Genomic DNA, 18195 nt, shown 5'->3' with positions numbered 1-18195 from the left:
TACCCGCGCTAAGGAAAACGGGTAAATATGCAATAGAAAGGCGGTTTGGCGGCCCAAACAAGTTAGTATTCAAGATCGAAAATGAAGCCGACCTACACGCGAAGGTCGTCGACTACACACGTAGGTTTTACCCCGATTTCATCATAGCGCCGGGTCTTGGCGAACTTCAAGATTCAGACAGCAAGCGAATAACCTGCTGGCGAAAAGGCTACCAAGCCGGTCAACCCGACCTTTTAATCCTAAATGCGCATAAGAAATACCGCGGGTTGTGTATTGAGTTGAAAACCCCAAAAGGAAACGGCGTCTTATCCGCGAAGCAATCTAAGAAAATCTCACAGCTTGACGTAAATGGTTACCTAACGATGGTTAGCAACGATTACGACATTATCTGCCGTGCCCTGATGGATTACGCGGATGGCATTCGTATTCCCTGTAAGGGCTGTGTAAAGCGGTTTAAGTCCTACGCCACTTTGAAAACGCACCTAAAGATATTCCATAGGTATAATGAAGCTCAGCTTGACTCACTGGCGTGATCTTGTCCACGGTAAAGCATACGAAATAAAAAATTACGTCGTCTTCGAAGACATCGACCGTTTACGGTTAGTCCTCAAAGACTTAGAAGGAAGGAATATTCCCTTTGGGCGCCGGATTGCGTGCGGTACGTAATTCAGGGCGAGGAATTCACCCACTTACGCAGCTATGGTAAGGTAAATGGCCGATGGAAGTTTGACATTGAAAGAAGAGTCACTCCATCTCCTCTTTGTAGTTAAGCGCCCGCTGCGCTTTAGGATCCGCGGAGCACCAATGCCCCACAAAGGATCCTTCGGAGAATACCCTGTCGCAATGAAGGCAGGTGTATTTTTTACGCGGTTTGGGTATCGGTGGCGTAATGCAGTCGGCAGGTAGTTCGCAAGTAATACAGTCCATATATTGAAAGGGCGATTAGGAATCCTCCTAAGAAGGCGGCTGCGTAGGCTAGCATATACCTTTAAAAGGGGTCCTTATATTTATTAATGTTTCTTCTTTTCTTATTGAGTTCTGCATACCTTCTACAAAAGGGGTCCTTATATTTATTAATGTTTCTTCTTTTCTTCTTAATAAACAATCAAAGAATATTAATAAATATAAGAGTGTGTTTTGAGACTCTTTGCGCAAACTAAGGACGCCTTTTCCTTACCTCCGTGTTTTGAGCATGCCAATCATCAAAGCGATCCAAGTACTCCTTAAAACCGCGGGGATGATGTTGCGGGCACAAACACTGCCAGATATGATCATCTCCTTTCCTTAAGCCACCACACGCGTCACAGGGCGCACTCCAATACTCTGCGTTCTCCCAGCGCGTACCTTCGGCGCGGTCGAACTCCGTAAAGCGTTGGTCTATTTCTTTCTTACGAAGAGTTGACTTCCTTATGGTTTCCGCTGGGCAACATCTCGCAGCGATATCCCCATGCTCCTCGCATACGACGTCCAAATCATAATTACCACGACATCTATGTTGATGCCATGCGTCCGTGAGACCTTCATCGCAGCGCGCACACACATCCTTTAAACACACCCTATTTTCTTGGTGGTATTGCAACATTTGGGGCGTGCTAAAGAGCCGATTGCAATCAGCACAGCGTCTTTCCTTAGACTTCAAACACACCCTTCCTTCCACGTGATATCGCAGCGCCTGTTTACTGCTAAACTGCCGGCTGCAAGTGCCACAGGTGGTGACGTTATCCACCTCTTTAAAACATACCTTCTTTTTTTGGTGATACTGCAAAGCCTGTTTGCTACTGAACTCCCTGTCGCAATCCTTACACTTCATTATATAATAAGAATTTATTAACCCTTATAAGGGATACTTAATAAAGTCCAGCACGCTTTCCTTCGCCCAACCGGCCATCGTCAAAAGCGCACCAAACCTTTCCGCACGCTTCAGACCGCACATTTCATCGTACAATTCCTGCACGCGCTCTTTCAGCCGATCGATCTCCTCCCTTTGCATTTCTATGGTGTCTCTTTTATCTTTTGCGTCGGTGGCAATCCTTCTTACTGCGTCCACTGGGTCCATCGTATATATAATGGATCCGAACCATATTCCCTGCAATGCTCTGATAGTAGGACCCACCGGCTGCGGAAAGACCCAGTTCGTCGTGGAGCAGCTATTAGGACCCTTTAGATACCGCTTCGACTACATCGTGCTGCTTTGCCCCACCTACGTGAATAACCGCACCTGGACGGGCATAGGAGTGAAAGACGACGACTTCTTCGTAGATATCTTAGACCCTAACGAGTTATCCAGCCATCTTAAGTTCTGGCACAAACAATTCCCTAAAGATACGCAGACGCTCCTCATATTGGATGACATTGCCTGTGGGGACGACGTAAAAAGACGCACTTCCGAGCTCGTTAAACTCGCCTTTAGCGGTAGGCATGACAATATCAGCGTTTGGTTGCTCTCGCAGCAGCTTACCAGCGTCTCTAAACCCTTCAGGGAAAACATAGGTTCACTTGTCGTATTTTATACTCCGAGCAAGTCTGATCTGGAAACCATTTTAAGCGACTACGGCGGTGAGATATCCAAGGAACAGCTGCATGAATACATGCGCCACTTAAAGACGCACCAACATTCCAAGATGATCTTCTCTTTGAGGTTTCCGTATTCCATAAAGATCTGCGATCTTTAATATATATGGACATTGAGCAGCTCTTAGATGAAGTCCCCACACAGTTAGACGAAAGTAACCTCAAGGAACAACTTAACATCCTTGTGTCATCTGGGAAGTGCAAAGAAATGATAGGCAAGGAACTTACCCATGAGCAGGTTAATAAGTTGTCGGAAGAGGAAGTCAAGAAGTTCCATAAGAGGTACGAGGCCGCCCTTGCAAGTAAGACCACGGACGCCGTAGCAGACTCCGCTATCCGACTTGCGACTAAATTGCTTGGACTTGCGCTGCCCATAGACGACGTGGAGCAACTGCGGAAGGACATAAGCGAGGACTATGTCATCGCCCAAGAACTTAAGATAACCTGTGGGTGGTTGTCTTTGAAGTGCGGTAAGTTAATGGCAGTCGCCTCTGCGGCACTTCACGTAGCTCAGCATGTCGACTTGAAGGAGGTACTAGGTTCCTTCGGAACATCTTGGAAGGACTTCAAGAAGGATAGAGAAGTCGAAAAGGTCTTCCAGGCGGCACTTGCTGAGGTACCTGATCAAGTCGCCTCAAGTACCTAGTTAAGTCATTCGTAACCAAGTTACTTGTCAAGTCATTCGTAAGTACTTAGTCATGTCATTCGTAAGTACTTAGTCAGGTCATTATTAAGTCGTTCTCAAGTCGTAACCAAGTTACTTGTCAGGTCCTTCAAGTCCCTTAATATAAGATGAGTGGCACCGAAGAACAACCAGAAAAGGCTCCCGTAGAAGATACCAAGATTACCAAGGCTAAATCTCCGGGCAGAGTCGCTGCCGGAAAGAAGCTCGCGGAGATGAACAGGAAGAACAAAGCCAAAAAGTAAGAAAAGGTGGAGGAAAAAGAAGAGGAATCCTTTATTAATCCGGGATACGTCATCGGCGCGTTAGGAGTCGCTATAGCAGCAGGCAGCCTCTACTTACAATGGCGGGCAACGAAGCCAAAAGTAAAGTGGGAGGCCGCAACATATCACGCGCCCGTGCACGCACATGTGGAACCGGCTGTTAGAAAAAGTAAGATCCCTGAAATGGAGTAGATTTATCACCCGCGGCGACCTAGATTTTCCTTCTCGCTTTGTAATATAATGTCGACCGCGTTGTTGAAAACTGTTGAAGAAGCAGCTATTATTACTTCCATCGTTGCGGGTATTGGTTGGGTAGGTAAGAAAGTGCTCAAAGAAGACTTTACTGAAGACCCAAGCAAGAGCTTCGCTAATTTTGCTAAGATGACCGCTGCCGTAGGCGGGGCTATCATGCTAAAGGATTACCTACGGAAGGAAAAGTACCTACCCAATATATAAATGGCTAGTTTAATCGCAGGTGGAGTTATTGCAGCTTTAGCATTCACTGGAGCTAATTATGGTGGTCAGTATTTGGATAGATTAGTTAGAGGCGACAAAAGCGGAGATTTGGCCGCCGAAAGGAAGAGACACGACTTAGCGCTGGAGAAATATCAGCGAGACGTGGCGGCTTGGAATGAAAAAAGACAAGCTTACAGGGATTGGTTGGACAAGAACTACCAAGACAAAATGCAGGCAGACAAGAACTTCGAAAACAAAAACGCCTTTAAACTTTATGCGCAAGCACACCCCGACTTTAGAATGAGAAAGCCTCAGTTTAAGGATTACTACCAGCCTTCTAAGAAACAAAAAGACAATGAGTTGGTCTTCGTAGGAGTCGCAGGGCTGGCCGGAGGCGTAGCTTTGGCGTATCTGCTCTAACGAAGGAAACTGTGTTTCCTGAAATATATGATCGTCTTTTTGGAAAGCGACAAGAATGACTTTACCACTTATCTGAATCCCCCCATCAAAGCCCATAAGGTTAGGCTCATAAGTTGCTCTTTGTACAATTCTTGGTATAACCTGATTAGGGGCATAGTCACTGAGCATACAGGAGGATCTAACTATCAAGCCGTATTGCTGCCCGATGGACATTACACACCAATCACACTGGCCAAGGAATTAGCAAAACACGGTTATACTCTCACCACAGGATTGCCGCACGAAATGACCCTCAAACATAATATGTCAAATTATTCAATGACTTTTGGAAAGTCTGACCCATTGGGATCTTTATTATGTGCTTCAGGCAAGACGATTACCAACACAGCCATACCTGTGAAATGGAAAGTCGCATCCTCTTACGAAGTCTATTGCGATTTAGTCCATAGTTACAACAATGGAGAAAAGTCTTCTCTTATGTCCAAGTTTCTGCCCAAAGGTAATCCATTTGACTCAGAAGAATACACTCCCATTTCTTTGAGTTATGACTTGTCTAATTTGGTAGAAAGCATAAACATCACCATTAAAGTGGACGGAGAAACGGTGGATTTCAACGGACGTAAGATCAATCTTGTCCTGGAATTCATATAATGGGTCGAACTCAGGACAAACTTAAAAGGATTTACTTTGGGCCCGAAGGCTATTGGAAAGGAGCGTCGGCTATCAAGAAACTTGCAGCCGCTGCCAGGGTATCAGAAGAAACGGCTAAGAACTGGCTAAAAAAACAAACCCTCTGGCAGGTTTATCTCCCCGTGCCTAAGTACATTCCCAGGCCCAGTTTTACCGTAAATGCCCCCAACGAAGTTCATCAGGCAGATTTGCTTTTCTTACCGCACGACAAGGTGAGAAGAAAGACCTATAGATACGCTTTGACCGTAGTTGACATCGCAAGCAGATACCAGGACGCCGAACCCATAACCAGCAAGGATTCTGGGGAAGTCGCAGAAGCCCTAGGTAGGATTTATAAGCGCGTCTTGAAATGGCCTAAGCTGCTGCAAGTGGGTGCGGGGACAGAGTTCATGGGCGTGGTTACCAAAACCCTGAAAGACCACGACACCAAGATTAGGAGAGCCGAAGCTGAGTACCACAGGGGTCAGAGCATCGTCGAAAGATTCAATAAAACCCTGGCTGAGCGTCTCTTTGGGTACCAGTATTGGAAAGAGCTGGAAGATCCCTCCAAACGCAACAGGGAATGGACTCAGAGGCTCCCCCAGGTCATCGTGGCTTTGAACAACGAGGTGGCCAGGGCTACGGGAATGAAACCCAAGGATGCCATAAAAAAGAAACACGTGGAACACAAGTCCTACGTCAGAAGTTCAAGGGCGGTCGGACTGAAGGAAAAAAAGCTACCCCGCGACATAGTGGTCAGATACCTCTATCAGCCGGGGGAACTCGAAGGTGGCAGTAAGAGAGCCACGGATCCTAACTGGTCCCTGGAAACGTATGAGATTTCGAAGTCCGTCACCAAGGAAGGGCAGCCCGTGTTGTATTACCTAGATGGCCCAAGTCGTGGATTTGTCAAGGAAGAGCTGCTCATAGTCCCCAAAGACTCAGAGTAGTGCTGCTCCACGCACCCGATTGCACTCTAGGCATGTCAGTCTTACATTGCCTCTGCAATGCCCGCGTTTATTATTTATGCGATCCACGGAGAACTGTTGATCGTCATTTGGGTCAAACCTCCATAGTAGAGGTATGTTACATTTGGCACACCTTGCCCCTTTCTCATAGACGTCGTCCACGCATAGGTCAAACTTTATCCCCGCATAGCGGGGATCTTTGCTCTTTTCTTCGTCGTGGCGCTTGTAGCAAAGGAGCTTCTTAGCAATGTTCTCTTTGGCTACTTCTTCGGGGGTGCGGTCGTAACGCAATTGCGGACCCCAGGCTCTTTTTAACTGTTTGGCATACTCCACACGGCTTACGGCGGTGTAGATGAGGTTGCTCCAACACAGCCGCTGGTCTATGATTCATAAGGTTTCTTTTATGGTAAGCCCTTGCGCGCTGTGGACTGTCATGCAATAGCCCAAGCGCCAGTCTGGATGGGAGGTTATTTTTTCCACCTTTTCTATGGGTACCCAGGCTTTATCGTGCGTTACCGCATTTTGCAGTTGGATGTCGGTACCAGGTACCCAGACGTCTCTTTTTTGCATGCGGGTGTCGTGGGGTTTGTAGCAAACAGGTACGGGATGCGTAGGGAAGCGCTCTCGGTGTATATTTAGCAAATCCTTTTGTATGCGAGACTGTGCTGCGCGTTTGCTGCTCAGCACCAGATCCTTTGGATGCCATGTGTAAAGGAAGTCCTCGTATTTCTTCGCTCGTACGCGTTTGCGTAGTATCTTGTTTTGTTCCGCGTCACTAAGGCCCCGAAGTTCTGCTTTCAGGTTTCTTATTTGATCCTTACTGCGGTAGTCGGTGTTAATTTCTTCGGAGTGGTCTACCATTTCTTTTAACCATTTATGGGGCATCTCTCCGGTTATTGGAGGAGGCTGGCAAGGATCTCCGGCGAATATCACTTGACACTTTCCACGGAGGAATTCTACAAATTCCTGCAGGATTTCTAAAGGAACGGTGCAAATCTCATCCCAAAGTATCACCGGGGGTATGTCGTGGATGGCTTCTGGTACCCACTTTTGACCATTCCAGCGGAAGAAGCTGTGGTAGGTCTGCGCGTCGTAACCCATCTCCGTTAATTCTCTTTCCAGACGGTGCGTTGGCGTTAACACCTTTATCTTTGGAAAGAGTTCCAAAACCCTGGTAGTTTTACCACTGCCTCCCGTTCCGTAAAGGTAAGAGAAGCGTTGGTAAGAGATTGGGTCCGCAACCGACGGTAGAGGCTCCCCGGTTGGTTCCACGCTACCGTAAAGATGTTCTCCGTGATATTCTACACGGCCTCTCCATGCTTTTATCTCCTCATCTTTGACGCGCCATTGACCACTTTCTGCAAGTTCATCGGCAGTGTAGAACTCCTGCATCTTCTCTAACACTTCTGGCTTTACATACAAGGAATCCGTGGCTACGCGTGGGATGTCCTCTTTGTCAAACCGTAGCAGCATTGCTAAGAGATTGATGTGCGCATATGCTAGCATGCTGGCACGCAGATGGTAATACTGTGGTCGATGGTCTTGGTAATAACACAGCGCATTCCATTTCTGTTCTTTTTGACCTTCTATGAAGTAGTCCCATTTCTCTACGGATACCATTGTTCCTTGGTCATGTGCACGTTTTATGAGGAAGCTTAGCTCACCGGCGTCTGTTATTAAGCGTCGCTGCATGTGTTTTTCGCCTTCTTTTGCGCCCTGTGTGAATTTACCTATGACCACACGCGCTGTGGGGTTGTGCTCTGGAAGCCATTGTGTAAAGGCGCTATGGCAGAGTATGGCTTCACGCGCTGTGTATTTTAAAAGCTTGCGCTCTTCGAGGAACTTCAGTAGGGGTATGGGTATCCATTCTTTCTCCTGCAGGTGCTTCCCATACCACGCGTAAATTATGGGATGTAAGTCTTTTGCTAACTCCCAGGTGGTCAGTCTGATGAACCCCGTTGCTGGGGCGTCGTAGTAACCCGGTAGTGACACCCTAAAGAATTGGGAGTCTGGATGTCCGTAACGGTCATAATACTCCTTACAATCCCCAAGGCCTTTGAAACTGGCGGGGTAACAGTGTTTCATATCCAACGACACGTACTCGTCTTCGTTGTACTCCATATTCCAAAGACCGCCGTGACCGTGTTCTACGCAAGCTTTGGAGATATCTTTGAACTCTTTTGGGGTAGGTTTCCAGCCGTTCCTTTTCTTCGCGGCTAAGAAGTCCAAGCTGCGAGAGCTGAGCACTTCGTCTGAAAAGTCCTCACCAAGGGTTTCGCAGGCGCTTTTAATGCGTTGATGTTCCACTTCTGGTCGGTATAAAGTACCATCTTGCGTCATGAATTGACATCCTTCTGAATCCATTAACCAAATAGAATTCTCATGAACTAATTCTGTCAATGGGGAATTCTTATAGACCTTTGTCTCCTTCTTTCTTGGGAACCTCAACCCCCTCCACGCGTGCGCGTTGTGTTGGTAAATGACTATGGGAGCACCTTTGCCTTCGTATTTATGCGTTCCTGGGTAAATAAAGCCGTCGGTGATATCTTTCACATGGATTCGCCTTCCTAACGTGGTTTCCAACTTCTTGATGTTTTCGATGGTTCCTCCAGTTTTACGAGTAGAATGCTCCCATTTCCTGATGGCTTCTCTTCTTTTTGGCGTAAGCTTACCACCCCGAGAGGAATCCTCGAAAAACTCCCTAACCAGCTTCCCAACGCAGTTACCAGGATGTCGCATTGGTTTAAGCTTCTTAACGTCCGGCTTCTTAATTTCGTATGCACCGTAGATGACCACGGTAACCGGGTAAGCGACCTCGTAGAAGAGCATGTCTATTCCCTCAAGTGCTCCCGGTCGTGTGTGCTTATTCAAAACGAAACGGTTCTGCTGACCAGACGCTCTGATAAGATTACGACCCTTTTCTATTATCCACTCACCGTCTAAGTACTTTACGAATGTCAACTCCAAACGGTAGTCACCGGCCGGCATTCTGTTGATTATCTTTTCAGCCATTTTGTGATTCATAGTTTTGTCTGTCTTTCCCTCCATAAATGTAGCGAAGACAAAGTCAGCGTCTGAGTTATCCATCACCTGATTTCCGAGCCTGCGCACAGTTTTGTTTTGAATGTCGTTGATGGTGGCCATGTATATCTAAGGAATATTTTAACCTCCGTTTGCGGTAAATCTGCTGTACCCGTCTTCGTAAATCCGCGAGTTAAACCCGTATATCTTTGGCATCGATCGCGAGTCCCCCTACCTGCTGCTAAGTAAGCTTATGTATTTTGCTTTTTTTACCAGTTTTCAAGTCTGTTTCATAGTCTTGATTTGTCCATAAAAGTTCGGAAATCTCCAAAATTTCGATTTCGATTTCAATGAAAGACATCCGAGGTAATTTCACTAAACCTGATATTGTATTGGATTATTTGTAACCAGGAATTCAAAGCTTAAAAAATGTCGGCCATAGAAAACTTTGTCGAAGAATCTTCCAAGAAAAAAACTAGCACCTGGGGGGGTTGGTGGTGAGTTGTGTACGATCGGGAGAGTATTCTCGCGCAAAGAAAACGATGTAGTGCATTTTCATTCGTTTTCAGTGCATGGTTTTCATTATGGGAGACATTATCTTAATATTGAATGAAAAAATTAAAGATTTTTTCCCGATATTAATTTAATCTTCCATATTCATTCAAATTGGGCTCCCTGTGACTTGCGTATCGGGAGCTCCGCTTTTAGGCAGTGCCTAAATATATTTTAATTAATTCACCTTTTCTCAATGGACATAGAGATTACTTAATGGAAAATGCGCGCGTACGGTTTTTATGCACGAGTTGAGAAGTATCAGACAACGAACCAGTGAGCGTAGCGAACGAGTGACTTTTCTGATACGCATTTACGAGTGCATAAAAACCGTACATTCATTTTCCATTCTGTAATTTATTTATCTCATAGATATTGAGATTTCAAAGATCAAAACTTCTAAGAATCAAACTAATATAGTTGTTGGTCTACAGGCCGGGCGACCATATTGACTGATAAGCTTATTGACTAAAAACGAACAATCAAAAACTTGGACACTACTGCACTAAGAGGTTCGGTCTGTTTTATGAGTCCGGTGAGTGAATGAGTCGTGAGTCTGTGAGTCATGAGTCGAATAAAATAAATCATAATATCTCTCGTGAAAATGATCAAAAATGGTACCGGTATTGAATTTATAGCGGCCATGGACTGCTTCTGTCCCTTCCAGTACTGATTTCATGTGTCTAGCTTTATTGTCTAGCCAACTGAACACTAACACATGGTAAACCAAAAACATCAGGTGAAAGTAATCCAACGAAATTTTAATATTAGATTCTCTGCTGATTGCCTGCATGTGTTTTAATTAACTCACCCTAGAACCGAAATCCATTTCTTCCCATGGTAATTGTTTCAAAACAGCAACCAACTTTTCGAACTTTCGAATTTTCGAATCATTCACTGGACTTGTACTCCAACTCGACTCTAATGTTGTTCATATTTGAACCAATAATCGATATTTTATGAACTGAAAATTGAACTACGATATCTCTACTACTAACAGATTTACCAAACTCAATAGGTTTTGAGATAAGACCTGTATTTATTAGAACATCTCAATGCAAAGCTGCACGAATACTCGCCGATTTGTTTATTCGCTCCAGTCTATCCGCGCATTTCAGCCCTGCTATAGATGGCGGCCACTTAATCCTTCTATAACAAACGGTAGCAATATTCTATCCCAGATCGTTTGGTGCTATTCCAACAACTAGAATATAAAATATAATCAATTTCCCTATTTGACTCATGAGTCATTGACTCATGCGGCTCATTCGAACGTCTTTCTCGTGTTGACTTTCATATCGCTGTCTTTGATCTTGTGCAGCTTGTGTTCCTTGTGTTACCATAGTTGATACGGCACGTGCAGCAGACTGAGGAACATACTTTATTTGAAAACTCTTCGACGCTTGATCAGGTTTACTTGGTAATTTAGGCTTGGACAGCAAAATGTCTCCAAACACAGGGCCATTAGCTTCTTCAGATTGCTCTTCAATAAAGTCACGCAGTTCCTTTATACCGGGTTTGATAGATATGCTTCGTAGGTGTCTGGTTCTTGATAGCCACTTAGAGTTCTAATGCTAAACGGTGATCTTTCCACGATCCGTCTTAAGTTGTCAGAACTGTTAACATCATTCAGAAAGCCAATAGCTGTTATGCACTAGTCAATTGAAACCCCCACCCCCCGACCCCCGCGAAATACCGGGGAATTAAACATTTGAGTGGTGTTAAAATCAGACATTTCCCCCGGTAGGCGGGGACACATTCACTGTCAAAAACCCCCGCTATTGTGGCCCCGTTATTTTGGTTTACTAGTCAACAAGAAACACATTTCACGCCAATTCCAAATTCTTGTGCTACACAGAGCCAATATTGTTGTGTGTTCCATACACTGAATATTCAATACTCAATATTTTCATGGGCTCTGAACCTCAAATCGTGCGAAAACGTTTAGGTTTACGTCTAGTCAGCTGAGAATTTAATGGTATCTTAAATTGAAAATGAACAATGCTTGTAAATATTGCGAAGCAGTAGTTTTAATAGATTAATCATGATCTGATTCTACATTCGAACTGACCGAAACGACTGAACAAAACCCGCGTATAAGAACCTGGGTTTTAAGAACCTGTTAAGCTAAAATTCTCACTTTAAGACCCCTCCACATAAGAACCCATTAAGGCTACAATCTTAAGAAAGATTCTTATCAGTGGAGTTCAGTTTAAAAGTGTATAGGTAGAAACTGCTATAAGTTTGTTTGAGCATGTGTTTTGTGTAGGACATACTGCTCTATACTAGGCTACGGGCTGCCTGTGCTTGGAATCACAACGCCTTCTTGGTATTTTTCAAGATGGCCGACCTCTTGTTTCCAGGCCCTTACATATTCAAACGAGCGTTAAAATCCCCGCTCGATTCCCCGCTGAGAAAACCATTCGTTAAATCCCCGAACCCCCGGTGCAATCATGCTCTTAAAAGCACATCAAAAACGCGTCACGTCCCCGTTCAGTGCCCCGCTAGCCGCGGGGGTCGGGGGGGATTTCAATTGACTAGTGCATAAAGGTGTTGACACAAGATTTAATCTGCATTGAGAACCCCAGAAGAGCAGTACTGTCATACAGCTTTATCACAGGACCATTTGTAAGCTTGTTCACATGGGCTGTGGCGATGTGATAAGGTTCACCAAAGTATCGACTCAAGATTTTGCTTGCTTCCTTGTATCCAAGTGCTGGATCTAACGAGGCACAACTTTCCCCGAGCAATACTGCAACAAATAAGTCAACCTTTCACTGTCTGACACTGTTCGTCTCTCGATGTTGTTGTCGAAAAACGTGAAAAAAGTCCAAGTACTCAAGAGGATCTCCGGTAAATACCATTATATCGGTGTGAGGAAGTGCAAATCCATTCCTTATTGTTGAAGCGTTGAAATGACGATTTTCTTGCTGATGACTGGTTAATCGTTGCTGACATTCCACAATAGACTCTTGTAGTTTAACCAACTTACTGATTTCATTGTTTTCATGCGAAGCAACAGCAGGATTGTCCTTCAGAGAATGAGCAACATTCGGCTTGTACATCGTAGGAATGAAGACATAAGGTTTGTATTGCATTGGAGTTTCAAACTCGAGTTAACCATGAACTTGACTACCATCGGTAAATACACCACGAATTGCTTTAAACTTTGAAGGAGCAATTAACTCAGGCCCCGTCCACACTATCCCCATCGGCAGTAGATTTAGTTTTTAATAGAGTGGTTTTCAAAAACCCGTGAAATACACTTCAGCGTGTTACACTTTAATACACTTTATTGTCCGCATTTTCTTTTGATTTTCTTTTGTGTTTTCGGTGTATTACAATTTATTACACCTTAGTTATTACACTTTCTTTTACGGGTTTTTGAAAACAACTCTATATAGTTACTTAAACAAATTTTAACCAAGTTCAAAAGCCTCTCAATTCTAATGACAGTCAGAAAGCTAGAAAAAAGTTGTCATTTCTCTTCAAAAAAAACAAAAAAAAACACGAAGCTTTTCGGACTAACAATCGAAACGTCAATATACTTACAAACGTTTTTCAATGAGGTTTAATTAAGTTTCCTTCATATTCACTTGTTAGAATGGTTTTAGTCTCACTGTTGAATAGTTAGATAAATTTATCTAACTTAGATAACTATTTAGTTGACGTCACCTAAAATAGTAAAAGTGCGCCAAATAACGGTCATGCTAATCCGGGGGGTTGTTTTACCAGAGAATGAGTGAATAGACATTCATTTGTATCATCGTTTCTCCCCCTGATCTCAGTAGCTGTTTACTCGTAGTTCCAAATTTAGGTGACGTCAGCTAAAATAGTAAATAACTTATCTAATTTAGCTGACGTCACCTATTCAACAGTAAGACTAAAAGCACTCTATCCAGTTGAGCTATCAAAGGGATTATCAACAAGGAAAATTGTTCACGTCCACCAATCAGAATGCAGTAAAAATTGTTGCGTTATCAATCTTGAGCCCACGTTTTTTTTGGTCAGTGTGTTGTAACAAGAGGCTATCGTTGTCGAATCTTATTGTTCGCTATTGTTCTCGTCCAACCAATAAGAGTGCAGTAAAGATTTGTTTGAGCCCGAACCTCGCCTTTCTTGAATGTAAACACGAACATGCGCAAATCTGACTGATATATTAACATAATGTTTAACTATCAGTTTGATTGAAATTTTATAACAGGAGAAAATTATATTTAAAGAATCACTAATAATGTTAACTAGAGTTTTGAAAAATATTGTATATTCGTCTTTCCATGTAAATTACAGGTTTCATATATATATAGTATACATAGTATTTTGCTCTGTCATTGACCACATGTCATGACCATAGGATCAATGGGAGCGGTACGTAAGCCACCCTCCCGCCCTTATCACCCTAGTTCCTCTCAGACAACTAGTTACATTAATTTATTTCAATTACCGCACATTTCATAAGGCTGTCATTGAGCACGTTACATGTGACGTATACTTCTTCAAGTACACATTCGTTTCACTCATTTCGATCGCTGTGCCGTTTTAAATTAAAATTGACCACGTGACACAATATTCCTTCACGTGACCACCCTCTCTACGTCACGTGTTTAAATATCTAGATCCAAAGTGATTTGCCACCCGCCCGCATTAATCCCTCTGGGTCCTCACAGACAATCAGTCTATATATAGTTTCTAACATTGTACATTTTTGTTTAAGGGTGTGACCTTGTCAGGCTACATTCATCTCAGTATTTGTAAATTTGCATTATGGAAGTCATTGACCACAAGAAATGTGACGTAATCACTCCGCGTGATCATCACTTTACGTAACTCATCTTTGATTGGTCCCAGAGCGCGTCGCCACCCGCCCGCCCTTGTCACTCTGGCTCCTCAGTATTTTCTATTTTTCTGTTTGAAGTTTTTTCTCCTCTGCTTGTTCTTTCTCTGTTTGTTTTCCTGATTAGCAAAGCAGAGCAAATCAAATGTCAGTATGTTTCAGATTCTCAACCGCCCGGTCCAGTCCCACACGCAATTGATGAAGGACTGGATCACACTGTTAAGAGAGACGTCATTTCCGTTCGCTGGGTTCCCGAGGATGGGTATTGGTCGCTATCAATAGACGTCACTTCCGGTAATAGCTCTTTTTTGATGGCTTGTAGAATCCTGGAGGTTGTTTTGATCTCTTGTTTTCTGGTTTGATGTCGTGAAAATAGCCAAATACAATAGTTTGAGGACTTATTTTGATTTGTTTTGACTTAGCATCCGCTAGTTGCCCCCCAGTCAACCGCTTATTTGCCCCCCAGTCAACTCCAAAAAGTCACGTGATTGATAGTAAGCAATTGGACTTACTTTCATGATTTCATTGGCTATCTTTTCAGCAAACTCTATTTGCTCTTTTGTTAATGATGTCATGTCAAGTTTCGTACTAAATTAAGAAACAAAAGATGATTAATATCTATAAGAACTAATAATGTTATGATGATCACAATCTAAATATTATCCAGAATATTTACGTATATTGGCTTAGGTCCTCTAGGAACGTCGATTGTACATTAGGGTTTAACTTGTACATTTCTTCTGCAGATAGGATGGTTTGTTCCTGAAAGAAAATTCGCAGTTATAAACTTGTTTGCACATTTTACAAATCGCCACTCAATTGTTGCTGTGATACTGACAACACACCTTCAATAAGTCGTCCTTCTCGAGACATTGTAGTTCGTAGGCTTTGTCGTCATCCTCCTCGGCTTCCCACTTCTACGAAAAACCGAATACTCGTAATCATATTTTCTTTTTTCATAATTTATCTCAGCTGAACCAGGGGCGTTACGAGTTTGGCTTAAAATCGTCAACGTTCTTTTTTTCTTATTTTGTAGGGCTACCTGTGGATTTGGAGGGAATTTTCGCGACAAATCGCGTGTGCTAGCCTCTCAAACCCTGACACTTGCTATGCCACTGCTCAGTCCAGTCTTCCTCACCTTCAACTCTCTGCACGAGGGAATCTTGTTTGTACAGCCAGTTATGTCGCAATCCGTTTTGAAAACGTTGACTCGTGATTCTTCAACAAAAACGTACCAACATCATTAATGAATTGTCTTACAATTTCTGTGAACTCCAGATAGTCACCCTTAATGATCACAGTGTAATTCTCACCTTTCTCCTGTTTTTCGCTTTCCTCTTTTCGTTCTTCCATTTCTTTCCCAATGGTGGAATTTTCTTCCTGGTTTGACACGCTAACGAGAAACAGAAATTTCATAAGTTCTAATTTGTAAAGCAAATGAATTATCCTTTGATATTAAATAAGATCTTCCTTATCTTTAGTTCAATTCACTCGTCTTTGACTTTTATTATCACATGGAAATATACTATTTATTCTATTCCCATTGCTATTCTCTTTACTCACGTTTCTGATGGTTTTGTATCTTCTAATATGGTGTCGGTTTCTTCCAATGAAAAATTACCAAACTAAAAAAGAACAAGTACATTCGTTGTTTTAGTCGATCAAGAAGCTTTCTTATCTTCGCCTGATCGCAGAACCACAGCTCGTAATCATCTTGATAAGTTATGCACTAATAATCTTTTTAGTATCACTTCTGAGCTCAGTATCGCCATCTTAAAACACAGTGTACCCTGCCTGGGTAGGGAAAGTATGATTTAGTTTCCCTCCTTTTTCTAATCTCCAGTCCCCTTGTACCACCGAGCAGGCCAGGTTACTCATATGTCGTCTATCACCGAAGATACTCACCAGTACCGTCTCGTCACTAGTGTCGTCCATGTCAAATGTGAATACCAAGCCAGGCTCTGTTAACAAGTAAGTACTCAATTGTTAGTGTACGTTTACTAATAGTTTATTTATTAATTTATCAAAACAAATCCATACTAATACCGTTAATGAATTATTATAGCATTATCAATATGAATTTATCAGTTCCTTATCATATATTTATCAATGATTTTATCTTAATCATTATATTCGTACCTTTAGCTAGTTGTTTCTTCTCTTTGTTTCTTTGGGTTTTATGTTTGCTCGGCTGATTTGGGTTGTTCTTCTCTGGCAAGCTGGGTGAAAAAAATAACATTTTGTTCCTCATCCATTCATCATACAAACTTCGCAATCCTAAGCAACCTCTTTTCTTATAACGCATTCTAGTGGCATCCCACATGGGGTAGCTTATATGATGCAGGACAAAGTGTAAAACACATGTTCGCATGCGTAAACGATATGATTACTTTAGCGATATACCAAATGGTTTAATTATAGGGCTTCAATAAACACGAGTTACTTACGTCAAAACGAATCCTGTGTTTTGCATTAACTCTTTCGTTTGCTCCAAACTGAAGTCGGCAAACTATAAGAAAAAATCTGAGTTAGAAATTCAATACAAGTAAATAAGATATAGCTTTGATAATGATGTTGAGGAAAATTTAATTTTAGTTTACCGCAATAAGTACGTCCTCACTTTCATCTTCGCTAGAAATGTCATCAGAAACCTGGAATAAATGAAAAATAATGCAATAAGGTAAAACCATCAAGAACTGGAGTAGAGAAAGAAATAGATAAAAGAGAATGAAGAATCAAGGTAGAGCGAGAAGACGGCCTTAGCATACCATAAACAAACCCGTCTCATCTACATTTGCATTACGTGACTTTTCTATGTCTTCGACACAGTCCTGGAGAAATGAAATAGAATAATAAACGAAAAAAAAAAAAACAAACATAAAAACATTTAAAAAGAAAAAGACCCGACTGTGAAAAGAAATAATAGCGAAAAAATTGATCGTCTTTGACCTACCTCGAACGCTTCTTCCTCACGGTCAACATCTCTTTGCTCGTCACATGCAACAAACCATTCCTGGAAAATGTAAGAGAATATTTGAAAAAAAAGAGACGAGAAAAAAAGAAAGAATATAGTGAAAAACAAGTTGATCAATTTTAATGTACCTCAAATACGTTATCCTCAAGGCTCTCATCCGAACTAAACTCGTCACATGCATCAAACCATTCCTGCGGAAAATGCCAGGGATGGTTTGAAAAAAGGGCAGAGAAAAAAGAAAGAATATAGCGAATACAAGTTGATCAATTTTAATGTACCTCAAATACGTCATACTCGAAGCTCATATCCGATCTAATCTCGTCACATGCATCAAACCATTCCTGGAAAATGTAATGGAATAAAAACCATATATCAAGAGACTCTTGAAAAGAAAGGCAACAGAAGCGAACAAAAATTGATTCTGAGATACCTCAAACACGTCTTCCTCAAGGTTCACATCTGCATCAAACCATTCCTGGAAAATGTCCGAAATATAACTATCTAATGAAGCTAAACAGATATACTTCACTGGGTATAAATTTGAAAAGAAATGACTGTAGAAAAACAAAATACTGTAGTGGAAAAAAACTCAATTTAGCGATAAATCAGCCTCACTCACATCATTGGATTCTGCGTTTCCTTTAAAGCATACGTGTTTCTTCTCATTATTTGCAAACCTAAAATAAGCAAACAATATGTGTGAGTTGAGTGTTGTATATTGCATGTTGCTTGTTGTATGCTGCTTGTTGCATGTTGCGTGATGCATGTTGCGTGTTGTATATTGC

The 18195-nt window shown here is 42.4% G+C and overlaps 1 protein-coding gene across 1 annotated transcript; it reads right to left on the bottom strand.

Annotated features, from left to right (window-relative positions):
- Positions 1-14463: 14463 nt before the first annotated feature.
- On the bottom strand, positions 14464-17744 carry LOC148904377 (uncharacterized). The gene is made up of 15 exons (XM_089025399.1): positions 17689-17744; positions 17539-17601; positions 17390-17449; positions 17205-17267; positions 17037-17087; positions 16884-16945; positions 16576-16655; positions 16342-16397; positions 16000-16061; positions 15750-15829; positions 15575-15654; positions 15282-15353; positions 15113-15198; positions 14949-15024; positions 14464-14555 (listed from the first exon to the last, which is right to left on the bottom strand). Exons 1-15 carry the CDS (start codon positions 17713-17715, stop codon positions 14490-14492), a joined length of 984 nt encoding a protein of 327 aa, XP_088881525.1. The 5' UTR covers positions 17716-17744; the 3' UTR covers positions 14464-14489.
- Between the last annotated feature and the right edge of the window lie 451 nt (positions 17745-18195).

The sequence above is a fragment of the Actinia tenebrosa genome, unplaced genomic scaffold (genome assembly GCF_029948245.1).
Source record: "Actinia tenebrosa isolate PJP-AT-01 unplaced genomic scaffold, QUT_ActTen_1.0 utg165__unscaffolded, whole genome shotgun sequence".
NCBI classification, from domain to species: Eukaryota; Metazoa; Cnidaria; class Anthozoa; order Actiniaria; family Actiniidae; genus Actinia; species Actinia tenebrosa.
The sequence above is the reverse complement of the archived record's forward strand: the minus strand, read 5'-3'. Positions and strand labels throughout refer to the sequence as shown.